The 16,114-nt window shown below is 35.6% G+C and overlaps 1 protein-coding gene across 1 annotated transcript in view; it reads right to left on the bottom strand.

Moving 5' to 3' along the window:
* The window catches only part of LOC149783832 (uncharacterized), a 136,772-nt gene that overhangs the window by 2,171 nt on the left and 118,487 nt on the right, over positions 1-16,114 (bottom strand). The window contains exon 7 of the mRNA XM_089932917.1: positions 3,095-3,107. Coding sequence (XP_089789043.1) covers positions 3,095-3,107 — 13 coding nt within the window. The remainder of the gene's footprint in view (positions 1-3,094; positions 3,108-16,114) is intronic.

Raw genomic sequence — 16,114 nt, 5'->3', positions numbered from 1 at the left:
ATGTGACTTCATATTCCTCCAACATTCCAAATACATCTCAAAATCTTGGCACTATATTTAAAATAAATCATAACAAGCTTTAGTGTTTTGAGTCTTTTTGTTAGAATTTTTATTGTGATGCATTAAACCTGTGCTGAGTAATGCTTATCAAAGAGGTGTGGTTCCCACACACACACGTAATTATTATTTTGATTTAAATGATCATTAGGCACTGTTAATCAAATAATAGATCTCTTTGTGTGCTATGATACAATTTATTGGCCACACCCATCCCATTCAAATCAGTTGAACGATGTTTGGTAGCTGGCACACTACTAATTGATACTCACTTTTAGAAACATATAAAATAAAACAGAAGTTTTGACAACAAAAATGCTTGTGGAGAACTGAGTTATGGAAATTTTCATGTGTCCAAAAATGAAAAGCATGTGTAATTTGCACAGAATTAGGCCTCCCACTCTTGAATCCTGTTTTATTTGGTGTGATACGGTCATTATTCTGCTAACATGCTGTTAAACACACACACACACACATATATACACACAAACACACACACACACACACATATATATATATACACACACACCAAAAGTCATGAGGAATTTTAATATGATGGATTACACCCTAGCAGATAAATGCTTATTAAAGACGTGTCAAAGTACATGTGCATGTAATTATTCTTAATCATATCGTTATTCAACTGTTATCTCAATATTGATTTATGGCAAACAATATAAAATAAACTGAACAGTTTTGAGAACAAATGCCTCAGAAAGATAAGATGTACATTCAGTACACACTGAAAAGAACAGAAAGCAACAAAGAAATAAGATAGGAATGCCAGCAGTAATTTATGTCAGTTATCAAAAGTTGAGATGAACCTGGGCCTTGTGCTATGAATGGTACCAGAGAGACTATTAAAAGAAGCATTTAAATAGAAACTACCTGGTAGGAGGAAAAGAGTAAGACCAAAAAAGTCCCTGAAAAGAAAGTTCTTAAAAGCTCAGGGCAAAACTGCAGGTCATGAAACACTAGGTGAGATGAAGAGGTCCTATGTCTATTCTGCACGAAACAAGAGACACGACAGAAAAGGTCCTATGCCCATTCTGCATGATACAATAGGTGACATAGTAAAGGTCCTATGTCCATTCTGCATGATACATTAGAGGTGACATAGAATAGGTCCTATGCCCAATCTGCGATTTGCAAGAGGTGACAAAGTAAAGGTCCTATGTCCATTCTGCATGATAAAAGAGGTGATACAGAAAAGGTCCTATGTCCATTCTGCATGATAAAAGAGGCGATATAGAAAAGGTCCTATTTCCATTCTACGTGGTACAAGAGATGATATAGAAAAGGTCTTATGTCCATTCTTCATGGTGCAAGAGGTGATATAGAAAAGGTCCTATGTCCATTCTGCATGATACAAGAGGTGATATAGACAAGGTCCTATGTCCATTCTGTATGATACAAGAGGTGATATAGAAAAGGTCCTATGTCCATTATGTGTGGTGCAAGAAATTATACAGAATAGGTCCTATGTCCATTCTGCATGGTGAAAGAGGTGATATAGAAATGGCTTTATGAACATTCTGCATCGTGCAAGAGGTGATATAGAATAGGTCCTATGTCCATTCTGCATGATACAAAAGGTGATATAGAAAAGGTCCTATGTCCATCCTAAATGATACAAGAGGTGATATAGAATAGGTCCTATGTCCATTCTGCATGATACAAAAGGTGATATAGAAAAGGTCCTATGTCCATCCTAAATGATACAAGAGGTGATATAGAATAGGTCCTATGTCCATTCTGCAAGGGCCTATGTCCATTCTGCAAGGGCCTATGTCCATTCTGCATAATGCAAGAGGTGATACAGAATAGGTCCTATGTCCATTCTGCAAGAAGCAAGATGCAATATAGAAAAGGTCCTATGTCCATTCTGCATGGTGCAAGATACGATATAGAAAAGGTCCTGTGTCCATTCAGCATGGTGCAAGAGATGATATATATTGAATGATAGGTCCTAGTTGCCCTGCTGTAGTATATTTGGGATGTGACTAATGCCAGTAAATTGTTGGTTGGGGGATGCAGCCCACATCAGTGGAGTAGAGGATCCAGGTAGAAGAGGTTGTTGATACTCCACTACTATGGCATGACCTGCAGACTAGATGGATGGGTAGAAGGGCCTAGTTTGAATAATTACCTTGAGTTTCCTTATTTTTAAAGGTCACCATTATGACTGAAAGAAAGCTATACTGGATTGTTCTGAAGCCTTACAAAAGACCTAGAATTATTAGACTGGTTTCAAGGGTCATGCCAGTAAACATTCTACTTTAATTGAGAATATCACCCTGTGTAGCCCTGACCTGAGGAATTCAAATAAAATAAACATGCATAAATACGTGCCCTCATTTGGGCTTCTATGTAGGTGGGGATCAGACATGATGAAGCAATTGTTTTCCATTGCAGGAAAACACAAACAAAATTTTATGCAAAATTACAGTGTGAGACCAGCTTTAAGAATATTAGGTATGATTCAAATAGAGACTTGGAAGAGGAAACTATTCTGAGTTGATGGAATTGTCCTTGAATTCTCATTATGAGCTAATTGATGAGAATAAAAAGGTAAAGAAACCATTCTTGGCCTGTTTGTAGAGCTTTGAGTGTTGAAAAACTTTTAAGTTCAGCAAATTAGTTGTAAACTCATTAATATTCTGCTTCATTCAGTGCTTTTTGTATGATGTAGGGACTTCATGACTGAAGCAGTTCTGAGATACTTGAAAAGCAGATTTCATAATATCTGCCAAGTGAAAGGAATCACATTTATCAAAATGGCAGTTTGATTCCCATAGCTATATTCTGTCCTTTGTACTACTTTCCCTGCACTGATTTAAGTAACATTCTTTAATATCCCTTTATTATTAATCCTTGCATAGATTTAACTGTTACAAATATGCAGGTCATTACAATCATTGCTGTTACAGAGGAAACCAGTCTGCTATGGATGAGTGTTACGAAGGAGGGCTATATTATTAATCAACATGCAAGGAGGTAATCTGGTGCAAATTGCCTGTATAGTCTCTTCACTTACTTCAAGAACCACCCTAAGTGGAAGAACAAGAAATAAAAGCATTGAATTAAACACTAGTAAGGCTAACATGTATGCAGAAAATGACATCTGCTCCACTAAACACTGCCAGTAAATTCGACATCCAGTACAGCAAAGGTGTAGACGATACTTTAGCAGATTCTGTCTGTTTCTAGTAGGACATAGCACAACCACCAGCCGAGATAAATTTTACAGGTATGAAATATCCGAATTGTGTGCAAACTAACAACCAGATCAAGAGTGAAGTTAAAGCATGCAACCAGTCCATCACACTGCTGGACAGATAAGTAACCCAACTTCATTTACATAGTTATTTTATACCTGCTGTGGAGATGATAAAGAGTTGTAACTGACTGTAAACACAATTTCGTTTTTGTATATTAAATATGAGACAGCTGAATCATCAAAATTTTGTTAACACAATTTGTTCAAAATCATAATTGGAAAGAATAAATATACAACCTGATTAGATTTTTATGGTATTTTTGTAATTTTCCAATATTTCAAACTTTTGATTCCTCTTTTTTAGACATAGATTTGTTTTGCTTATAGTGTCTGGCATACAGATATTTGTTAGAACTTAACCTACATAATTGGTACTGTAAAGCCAGTATTCTGCTGATGTGCTATTAAACCTATACATACATACATACATACATACATACATACATACATACATACATACATACATATCAATGTTAATGTACCATTTTATTTAGAACATCATACATGATGATATGAAAATAAGAAAACTATTGGCACAAATTTTCATATTTCTTTCAAGTTAGCGCTCTACAGTTTCATATTTTGCATAGGTTTAGATTTTTAAAGAAAAATAATTTCCCCATTTTCCTCACTGGTTGTGCTAGTTGTTTAACAAAGACCTGTTTGGCATTATTTTGGTGTATGATTGATTTGTGGAATTTTGGTTATAGAGTAAAGAGCTTGACTTACTTCAGATGTGCACCTTACAAAAAACTGCTAGCTCTGCTTGGCCATCTTCACTTCTTGGACTTAGAGAAAAATTGTAAAACAAGAGTTGATAGCTTTTTTCGTTTCATACATTTGGCAAATCATTCATTGCACTTTCAGAAGGTGATATTGTCTAGTCTGACAAATTTCATTTTCCCTATTTTAATAACTGCTAAAATAGTACAATTTAGACTAATTCAGGCTGATTTTTTATTATAAGTTAGCAGTCATTTTAATTTGCTGTGTTCTTATATCATGTACAATGTCCACAAGTACAATATCCCAAATTGCAAATGTAAACAACTTCACCTTACACCAGCCAATCTCTCAAGAGTTCATATCTAAATAGCAACCCAATAACTTATTAATGCCTAACCTGCAGTAAAATCTTTCTTAGTTTCTTTCAGCATGCAGGAAATGGTTTTTGAGACTAATACAAATCTGTGTCATCAGAAGGATGTGGAATTGTGTGCGTGTGTGTGTGTGTGTATGTGTATGTGTGTGTGTTTGCGTACGTTTGTGTGTATAGTAGATTTGTTTTGGACTGAATTTCGCGCGCTGTGATGTCGCGGTCAACGCTACGTAGATTGATGAACATATTCCTGTTATCCTATATTGTAACGATTAGACCTGCTCTCCTTTTTGATGGATGCAAGAAATGAAGATCTGTTGTAGTTGTTGTGGGGCTCCAATTCCGCTAACTGTCCTTTTGAAATCGTAAATATATTTAATTTCTCTACATACCTTGCTGCTTTTGTTTCCTCTTATGGTTCATTTCCTCTTATGACTCATTTCAACTGAATCGGTTCATGAAGAGTAAAATGAATTTAGCAAACATTAGGCAAGAGAGATTGTTGTTCTTGTTGTGTGGTTTAACGCCATTTTTCAGCATACGATAGGCTATGCATGGAGGCCAGTATTAATGGTGGAGGAAGAACCCGGGAAAACGCTTGGAAGAACCACCGACCCACGAGAAACTACTGGCAAGCTTTCTCACATACCCACATTGACCGAATACTAGACTCAAACCCATGCAGACAGAAGTGAGATGGCAGTGATCCGTAACGAAGAGCGCTTTAGACCACTCGGTCACTCTGGGCCCCAGACAAGTGAGATACTTTCTTTTTCATGGCGTTAAACATTAAAACACCAACAAAGTTATGCTAGACCTTATAAAAGCTACTCTTCTCAAACAAAGTCAAAACGAAGTGCGAACGACAAGAATTTGGTTTTATTGGGGAATTAATATTGTTGGAAACGTAGGAAGCAGTATTTTTTTAAAAGCAGAATGCATGTTCCAAAAAGAAATTAACAATAATATGTTTCAAAGAGAATACTATTTTATCCTCCATGGACATTCTTCTTTAGTCAAAGATTTTATAATGTCTCTACAAATACATCAGATTCTTAAAGAGTCGGATAAAAATAAAGTTTTTTAACTTTGGGGTAACTCATCATCAACGTTTGACTCCTAGTAATGAAGAAAATGACATACATTAAAGTTTTTCAGACTTTTCTTGCACCCATGTCCCTCAATTTTGAAGCTTAAAGGATGGTAAAAGCTATTTTTCTTTTAGTAAATTAGTTCGATGATTTGCAAAGTTCATAAGCATGCAGCATTTTGACTAAATGGCACACTCAGGTTGTGAAGTTTCTTTACTGTATATATAATTTACCTTTTTTGGTAGCTCTTTTCCTCCACACGTATAATTTCTGAAACAACAAAGGCGTCTTTTGCTACTGCTTTCCATAATTTGTCACCATTTTTCCACAAAGGAACTTCGTAAAGGCTAATAATCTAAAAGTATGTAATATTTGAAGAAATAACTACCCGTTTTGGATGATGTAAGCCCAAGTACCAAGTTTGATAGAGCACGTCATAATGCCCAAGTCTTACAGCACATAATCATTATTAGTTTGCATAGTAAGACCACGTGAGCTTATGTAGAGAGGGCGAACAGATCACTGTTTTGGAAAGGTCCAAATGCTGAAATAAGTCTTCGTAAAAAAAATCTTTAAATTGCGTAAATAACTTTAAAAATTAGGGTAGTCTAATTACACTGAGGCTTCTCTAATTGGGTAAGTTTATTTTATTTTGTTGTTTATTTCTCGGACTGAAAAATCAAAGATAAGCGCAAATATATTACGAAATTGAAACAACTTGAGGTTGCACCCTCTCTGCTGCTATAATTAAATCGTTATCATGTCAGTAATGCCACCAGCTAAAGTGTCTCACACCGCTAGATTAGCGAGAGAGAGATTAAAAGCAATCCAAAAAAATTTCCTGTTCGTGATTCTGTTAGACAGAAATTGCAGGAACGTCAAGAAGCACAAACTGAATTTGCAGAAGGTACAGACAAGTGATTTAAACCTGTTACAAAAGTTGCTGAAAGAGTTGCAACAGCTACTGAAGGTCTTCTTTTACCAGTAAGACAAACTGCGGAGCAAACTGTAAAGATAGCAAGAAGAACTAAACAAACAAAAAAACCTTTAGTCACTGGTAAAGTAACAAAAAAAGGTATTAATATGATTAAAAAATTAATAAAGATTTTGTCGAAGATATTAAAAATACTAAAAGTAAAGATTTACCTGGAAAAATATTAATCGGTATATATAATAAATCTAGAACTTTACAATCTGGTTATGACGGCGTAAATGATAATATACTTATTAAGTGGATATACCGCATATACAAAGACATAAAAAGCCAGATGTGATGATTTAAAATACAGATCTCTTGTTGAAGAAGTGCAAAAACGTTATGAAGATGCACTGAGACAAATAAAATACCAACCATCTTATCTACCGCAGCAAAAAAAAAAAAAAAAAAATAAAATAAAAAAAAAATAGAACGACAAAAATTTCTTCCACCACAGCAAGAGTCTTCATATCAACTTCCTCCACCTCTGCAACGAATAGAAGAAGAACAATCTTCTTCATCAAAGCGTGAGTCAATTGAAGAGTTTAAAAAAAGAAAGGGAACAGGTGGGGGCAAAAATGAAACAAGAAAAAGAAAAAACGAGAAGAAGAATTGAGTGAGAGAGAAACTAAGCGGAAAAAGAAATTGTCTCTTTTATCAAGCAAAAAAGATTCTAAGGAAGAATCTCATGATAATCCTCCCACAGCTACTGGTCGTGCTGTTACGGGAGCTGGTCTTGTTCTTTGTCCAAATAATGTTCTTTCTAACGTAGAACGACTACACATACTGACTGGAGGAAAACGAGCAGGAAATAATTCTCCGGAAATCATCATTGCAATATCTGATATTTGTCGAAGACAATTGACTGGCGGTATTATGGAAAACATTAAAAAAAAACATGCTGAGAAGATTTCAGGTAAGAAACATTAATAGGCCTTTAAGTTTGTTCTTGCAGTCAAAATAAGTGAGTTTTGAGAGCACTCTTGAATGGGATCACTGTGTCTTTGTGTCTATGTTCAGTGGGCAATTCATCCCACGTTGCTGGGCCCTAGTATGCAACAGAACGATGTCCATATGACTTTGTTTTCATACTTGGAATAATGAGTATACGATTGTCAGATACGGAGCGTAAGTGTCTTGCTGCTGTATACACATGGGTGAGGTCAGATAGGTATGTTGGACTACAGTCCGACAGTGAAATGCAGCACAGAGAACAAATTTTATGTTTGATACTGGATCGAATTAATAGCCAGTGTAGGGTACAGAGCAGCGGGGAGGTGTGCTCCTATCGTGGTACTCTAAGTATGATCCGAGCAGCTATGTTTTGAACTTTCTGAAGTTTCTGGAGTAGATATTGAGATGAACCAGACATAACTGAGTTACAATGGTCCAGTCTTGAAAGTACCAATGAACACACAAGTGTTTAGTGGCATCAACTGAAATATATTTGCGAATTGAGCTGATGCGTCTCAGCTCAAGATATGCAGCCTTGCATATGTTCATGACATGTTGGTGCAATGTGAGAGTACTGTCCAGAGTAACACCTAGGTTTCGTACTGATTGTGTGAATGTTGGCGTTGCTGATATTTATTGTTTGAGGTAAAGGATGTGAATGAGAAAGTCTTTCTGTTGTGATCAGAATGGCCTTAGTTTTGCCATCATTCATCTGCAGCTTGTTACAAGTCATCCTTGATTTCACATCAGAAATGCACCTCTCTACACCTTGGATGGTAGCATCAACTTCAGTTGGGTGGCTAGATTTGTATATTTGGGTGTCATCAACGTACAATTGGTGAGACACTGGATGATGATCTATAACATCAAAAGTTGAGATGAACCTGGGCCTTGTGCTATGAATGGTACCAGAGAGACTATTAAAAGAAGCATTTAAATAGAAACTACCTGGTAGGAGGAAAAGAGTAACACCAAAAAAGTCCCTGAAAAGAAAGTTCTTAAAAGCTCAGGGCAAAACTGCAGGTCATGAAACACTAGGTGAGATGAAGAGGTCCTATGTCTATTCTGCACGAAACAAGAGACACGACAGAAAAGGTCCTATGCCCATTCTGCATGATACAATAGGTGACATAGTAAAGGTCCTATGTTCATTCTGCATGATACATTAGAGGTGACATAGAATAGGTCCTATGCCCAATCTGCGATTTGCAAGAGGTGACAAAGTAAAGATCCTATGTCCATTCTGCATGATAAAAGAGGTGATACAGAAAAGGTCCTATGTCCATTCTGCATGATAAAAGAGGCGATATAGAAAAGGTCCTATTTCCATTCTACATGGTACAAGAGGTGATATAGAAAAGGTCTTATGTCCATTCTTCATGGTGCAAGAGGTGATATAGAAAAGGTCCTATGTCCATTCTGCATGATACAAGAGGTGATATAGACAAGGTCCTATGTCCATTCTGCGTGGTGCAAGAGGTGATACAGAATAGGTCCTTTGTCCATTCTGCATGTTGCGACAGGTGATACAGAACAGGTCCTATATCCATTCTGCATGGTGCAAGAGGTGATATAGAATAGGTCCTATGTCCATTCTGCATGATACAAAAGGTGATATAGAAAAGGTCCTATGTCCATCCTAAATGATACAAGAGGTGATATAGAATAGGTCCTATGTCCATTCTGCAAGGGCCTATGTACATTCTGCATAATGTAAGAGGTGATATAGAATAGGTCCTATGTCCATTCTGCAAGGGCCTATGTACATTTTGCATAATGTAAGAGGTGATATAGAATAGGTCCTATGTCCATTCTGCAAGAAGCAAGATGCAATATAGACAAGGTCCTATGTCCATTCTGCATGGTGCAAGATACGATATAGAAAAGGTCCTGTGTCCATTCAGCATGGTGCAAGAGGTGATATATATTGAATGATAGGTCCTAGTTGCCCTGCTGTAGTATATTTGGGATGTGACTAATGCCAGTAAATTGTTGGTTGGGGGATGCAGCCCACATCAGTGGAGTAGAGGATCCAGGTAGAAGAGGTTGTTGATACTCCACTACTATGGCATGACCTGCAGACTAGATGGATGGGTAGAAGGGCCTAGTTTGAATAATTACCTTGAGTTTCCTTATTTTTAAAGGTCACCATTATGACTGAAAGAAAGCTATACTGGATTGTTCTGAAGCCTTACAAAAGACCTAGAATTATTAGACTGGTTTCAAGGGTCATGCCAGTAAACATTCTACTTTAATTAAGAATATCACCCTGTGTAGCCCTGACCTGAGAAATTCAAATAAAATAAACACGCATAAATAGGTGCCCTCATTTGGGCTTCTATGTAGGTGGGGATCAGACATGATGAAGCAATTGTTTTCCATTGCAGGAAAACACAAACAAAATTTTATGCAAAATTACAGTGTGAGACCAGCTTTAAGAATATTAGGTATGATTCAAATAGAGACTTGGAAGAGGAAGCTATTCTGAGTTGACGGAATTGTCCTTGAATTCTCATTATGAGCCAATTGATGAGAATAAAAAGGTAAAGAAACCATTCTTGGCCTGTTTGTAGAGCTTTGAGTGTTGAAAAACTTTTAAGTTCAGCAAATTAGTTGTAAACTCATTAATATTCTGCTTCATTCAATGCTTTTTGTATGATGTAGGGACTTGATGACTGAAGCAGTTCTGAGATACTTGAAAAGCAGATTTCATAATATCTGCCAAGTGAAAGGAATCACATTTATCAAAATGGCAGTTTGATTCCCATAGCTACATTCTGTCCTTTGTACTACTTTCCCTGCACTGATTTAAGTAACATTCTTTAATATCCCTTTATCATTAATCCTTTGCATAGATTTAACTGTTACAAATATGCAGGTCATCACAATCATTACTGTTACAGAGGAAACCAGTCTGCTATGGATGAGTGTTACAAAGGAGGGCTATATTATTAATCAACATGCAAGGAGGTAATCTGGTGCAAATTGCCTGTATAGTCTCTTCACTTACTTCAAGAACCACCCTAAGTGGAAGAACAAGAAATAAAAGCATTGAATTAAACACTAGTAAGGCTAACATGTATGCAGAAAATGACATCTGCTCCACTAAACACTGCCAGTAAATTCGACACCCAGTACAGCAAAGGTGTAGACAATACTTTAGCAGATTCTGTCTGTTTCTAGTAGGACATAGCACAACTACCAGCCGAGATAAATTTTACAGGTCTGAAATATCCGAATTGTGTGCAAACTAACAACCAGATCAAGAGTGAAGTTAAATCAGGCAACCAGTCCATCACACTGCTGGACAGATAAGTAACCCAACTTCATTTACATAGTTTTTTTTATACCTGTTGTGGAGATGATAAAGAGTTGTAACTGACTGTAAACACAATTTCGTTTTTGTATATTAAATATGAGACAGCTGAATTATCAAAATTTTGTTAACACAATTTGTTCAAAATCATAAATGGAAAGAATAAATATACAACCTGATTAGATATTTCTGCTATTTTTGTAATTTTCCAATATTTCAAACTTTTGAGTCCTCTTTTTTAGACATAGATTTGTTTTGCTTATAGTGTCTGGCATACAGATATTTTGTTAGAACTTAACCTACATAATTGGTACTGTAAAGCCAGTATTCTGCTGATGTGCTATTAAGCCTATACATACATACATACATACATACATACATACACACACACACATCAATGTTAATGTACCATTTTATTTAGAACATCATACATGATGATATGAAAATAAGAAAACTATTGGTACAAATTTTCATATTTCTTTCAAGTTAGCGCTCTACAGTTTCATATTTTGCATAGGTTTAGATTTTTAAAGAAAAATAATTTCCCCATTTTCCTCACTGGTTGTGCTAGTTGTTTAACAAAGACCTGTTTGGCATTATTTTGGTGTATGATTGGTTTGTGGAATTTTGGTTATAGATTAAAGAGCTTGACCTTACTTCAGATGTGCACCTTACAAAAAACTGCTAGCTCTGCTTGGCCATCTTCACTTCTTGGACTTCAGAGGAAAATTGTAAAACAAGAGCTGATAACTTTTTTCGTTTGATACATTTGGCAAATCATTCATTGCACTTTCAGAAGGTGATATTGTCTAGTCTGACAAATTTCATTTTCCCTATTTTAATAACTGCTAAAATAGTACAAGTTAGACTATTTCAGGCTGATTTTTTATTATAAGTTAGCAGTCATTTTAATTTGCTGTGTTCTTATATCATGTACAATGTCCACAAGTACAATATCCCAAATTGCAAATGTAAACAACTTCACCTTACACCAGCCAATCTCTCAAGAGTTCATATCTAAATAGCAACCCAATAACTTATTAATGCCTAACCTGCAGTAAAATCTTTTCTAGTTTCTTTCAGCATGCAGGAAATGGTTTTTGAGACTAATACAAATCTGTGTCATCATGGAGTTTGCCACTCTATAGCAGCTAGTTTAAAAGCAGGAGACATGGGATCAAAGAATTAAATTTCTTAGTAAGTATGAAGGACAAAAAAAATCACAAGTGAAACATTTTTGTCTCTTGTTAACAGACTGTAATCATCAGTTATGTATGAAAAATGGGGTACTTGCACTTTCTGCATTATGCTTATTTAGCATATGTAGTATTGCTTTTTATTTATCCGGCACATCCGTGTCTGGGAAATCTGCCATACTGGCAATATATCCATCATTCAAGGACTTGTAGTACTAATTCAGCTCCTTTAGTAAAACTATGGAAACACCATTCTGCCATAAATTTAATAACGTTAAATTTCTGAATGCTCACAATCAAACTTGTCCATATAATTAGTACCATGAATCCTCCAAGTTCTAATATCAACAAATTAAATGTTTTCTCTTTAATCTTCACATCAATATCAGGGCTGCTAGTAAGATTGTTTTGTGTTTATCATTTCTAGACTGGGTCTTATTTTTCCATATTAGACCTTCAAGTGCTAAAAGTGACAATTCAAGGGAGACAACTGCAGATATGTAGCAACTTCATTTGCAACTTTAATTCAAATACAGCCAACAATATTAGCAGAGGGTTAGAACTTCACTAGAAACTCCCAAATTATTAAAAACTTTAATTCAAATGGAACAAAAACATTGACAGAGGTGCTGCATTTGACTTGAAAATCCCTAATTTTTTGGAATGCAGATCAACAATCTTAAGAAAGAATATAAACCTTTATATAAGGTAAACCAGTCTTAAAATTCATAGCACGGTAGCATTACATGTAATGAAAAATATAACAAGTGTCATTTTTGGTCACTACATTTTTAGGCAATATATTTGTAACATTCTATTGAATTATATTTTTATCTGTTGTTTTATGCATGAACGCTGGTATGTATATTTATGTGTATTAGTATGTATATGAATTTACATCCATATTGGTACTATATGAATGTATGTGTATATTCATGTATGGTGTATTTTGCTTCAATACCTGAATGCAGAGTTTGTGTGCTTGAATGTATATATTGTTGTGTGTGGAATTGTGTGCGCGTGTGTGTGTGTGTGTGTATGTGTATGTGTTTGCGTACGTTTGTGTGTAAAGTAGATTTGTTTTGGACTGAATGTCGCGCGCTGTGATGTCGCGGTCAACGCTACGTAGATTGATGAACATATTCCTGTTATCCTATATTGTAACGATTAGACCTGCTCTCCTTTTTGATGGATGCAAGAAATGAAGATCTGTTGTAGTTGTTGTGGGGCTCCAATTCCGCTAACTGTCCTTTTGAAATCCTAAATATATTTAATTTCTCTACATACCTTGCTGCTTTTGTTTCCTCTTATGGCTCATTTCCTCTTATGACTCATTTCAACTGAATCGGTTCATGAAGAGTAAAATGAATTTAGCAAACATTAGGCAAGAGAGATTGTTGTTCTTGTTGTGGGGTTTAACGCCATTTTTCAGCATACGATAGGCTATGCATGGAGGCCAGTATTAATGGTGGAGGAAGAACCCGGGAAAACGCTTGGAAGAACCACCGACCCACGAGAAACTACTGGCAAGCTTTCTCACATACCCACATTGACCGAATACTAGACTCAAACCCATGCAGACAGAAGTGAGATGGCAGTGATCCGTAACGATGAGCGCTTTAGACCACTCGGTCACTCTGGGCCCCAGCCAAGAGAGATACTTTCTTTTTCATGGCGTTAAACATTAAAACACCAACAAAGTTATGCTAGACCTTATATAAGCTACTCTTCTCAAACAAAGTCAAAACGAAGTGCGAACGACAAGAATTTGGTTTAATTGGGGAATTAATATTGCTGGAAACGTAGGAAGCAGTATTTTTTTAAAAGCAGAATGCATGTTCCAAAAAGAAATTAACAATAATATGTTTCAAAGAGAATACTATTTTATCCTCCATGGACATTCTTCTTTAGTCAAAGATTTTATAATGTCTCTACAAAAGCATCAGATTCTTAAAGAGTCGGATAAAAATAAAGTTTTTTAACTTTGGGGTAACTCATCATCAACGTTTGACTCCTAGTAATGAAGAAAATGACATACATTAAAGTTTTTCAGACTTTTCTTGCACCCATGTCCCTCAGTTTTGAAGCTTAAAGGATGGTAAAAGCTATTTTTCTTTTAGTAAATTAGTTCGATGATTTGCAAAGTTCATAAGCATGCAGCATTTTGACTAAATGACACACTCAAGTTGTGAAGTTTCTTTACTGTATATATAATTTACCTTTTTTGGTAGCTCTTTTCCTCCACACGTATAATTTCTGAAACAACAAAGGCGTCTTTTGCTACTGCTTTCCATAATTTGTCACCATTTTTCCACAAAGGAACTTCGTAAAGGCTAATAATCTAAAAGTATGTAATATTTGAAGAAATAACTACCCGTTTTGGATGATGTAAGCCCACGTACCAAGTTTGATAGAGCACGTCATAATGCCCAAGTCTTACAGCACATAATCATTATTAGTTTGCATAGTAAGACCACGTGAGCTTATGTAGAGAGGGCGAACAGATCACTGTTTTGGAAAGGTCCAAATGCTGAAATAAGTCTTCGTAAAAAAAAATCTTTAAATTGCGTAAATAACTTTAAAAATTAGGGTAGTCTAATTACACTGAGGCTTCTCTAATTGGGTAAGTTTATTTTATTTTGTTGTTTATTTCTCGGACTGAAAAATCAAAGTTAAGCGCAAATATATTACGAAATTGAAACAACTTGAGGTTGCACCCTCTCTGCTGATATAATTAAATCATTATCATGTCAGTAATGCCACTCGCTAAAGTGTCTCACACCGCTAGATTAGCGACAGAGAGATTAAAAGCCATCCAAAAAAAAATTCCTGTTCGTGATTCTGTTAGACAGAAATTGCAGGAACGTCAAGAAGCACAAAATGAATTTGCAGAAGGTACAGACAAGTGGTTTAAACCTGTTACAAAAGTTACTGAAAGAGTTGCAACAGCTACTGAAGGTCTTCTTTTACCAGTAAGACAAACTGCGGAGCAAACTGTAACGATAGCAAGAAGAACTAAACAAACAAAAAAACCTTTAGTCACTGGTAAAGTAAAAAAAAAAAAAGTATTAATATGATTAAAAAATTAATAAAGATTTTGTCGAAGATATTAAAAATACTAAAAGTAAAGATTTACCTGGAAAAATATTAATTGGTATATATAATAAATCTAGAACTTTACAATCTGGTTATGACGGCGTAAATGATAATATACTTATTAAGTGGATATACCGCATATACAAAGACATAAAAAGCCAGATGTGATGATTTAAAATACAGATCTCTTGTTGAAGAAGTGCAAAAACGTTATGAAGATGCACTGAGACAAATAAAATACCAACCATCTTCTCTACCGCAGCAAAAAAAAAAAAAAAATAAAATAAAAAAAAAAAAATAGAACGACAAAAAATTTCTTCCACCACAGCAAGAGTCTTCATATCAACTTCCTCCACCTCTGCAACGAATAGAAGAAGAACAATCTTCTTCATCAAAGCGTGAGTCAATTGAAGAGTTTAAAAAAAGAAAGGGAACAGGTGGGGGCAAAAATGAAACAAGAAAAAGAAAAAACGAGAAGAAGAATTGAGTGAGAGAGAAACTAAGCGGAAAAAGAAATTGTCTCTTTTATCAAGCAAAAAAGATTCTAAGGAAGAATCTCATGATAATCCTCCCACAGCTACTGGTCGTGCTGTTACGGGAGCTGGTCTTGTTCTTTGTCCAAATAATGTTCTTTCTGACGTAGAACGACTACACATACTGACTGGAGGAAAACGAGCAGGAAATAATTCTCCGGAAATCATCATTGCAATATCTGATATTTGTCGAAGACAATTGACTGGCGGTATTATGGAAAACATTAAAAAAAAACATGCTGAGAAGATTTCAGGTAAGAAACATTAATAGGCCTTTAAGTTTGTTCTTGCAGTCAAAATAAGTGAGTTTTGAGAGCACTCTTGAATGGGATCACTGTGTCTTTGTGTCTATGTTCAGTGGGCAATTCATCCCACGTTGCTGGGCCCTAGTATGCAACAGAACGATGTCCATATGACTTTGTTTTCATACTTGGAATAATGAGTATACGATTGTCAGATACGGAGCGTAAGTGTCTTGCTGCTGTATACACATGGGTGAGGTCAGATAGGTATGTT

Source organism: Sinohyriopsis cumingii, chromosome 14 (assembly GCF_028554795.1).
Source record: "Sinohyriopsis cumingii isolate HCF-2022 chromosome 14, ASM2855479v2, whole genome shotgun sequence".
Classification (NCBI taxonomy): Eukaryota; Metazoa; Mollusca; class Bivalvia; order Unionida; family Unionidae; genus Sinohyriopsis; species Sinohyriopsis cumingii.
Note: the sequence above shows the minus strand (reverse complement) of the source record. Positions and strands in the feature narration are given on the sequence as shown.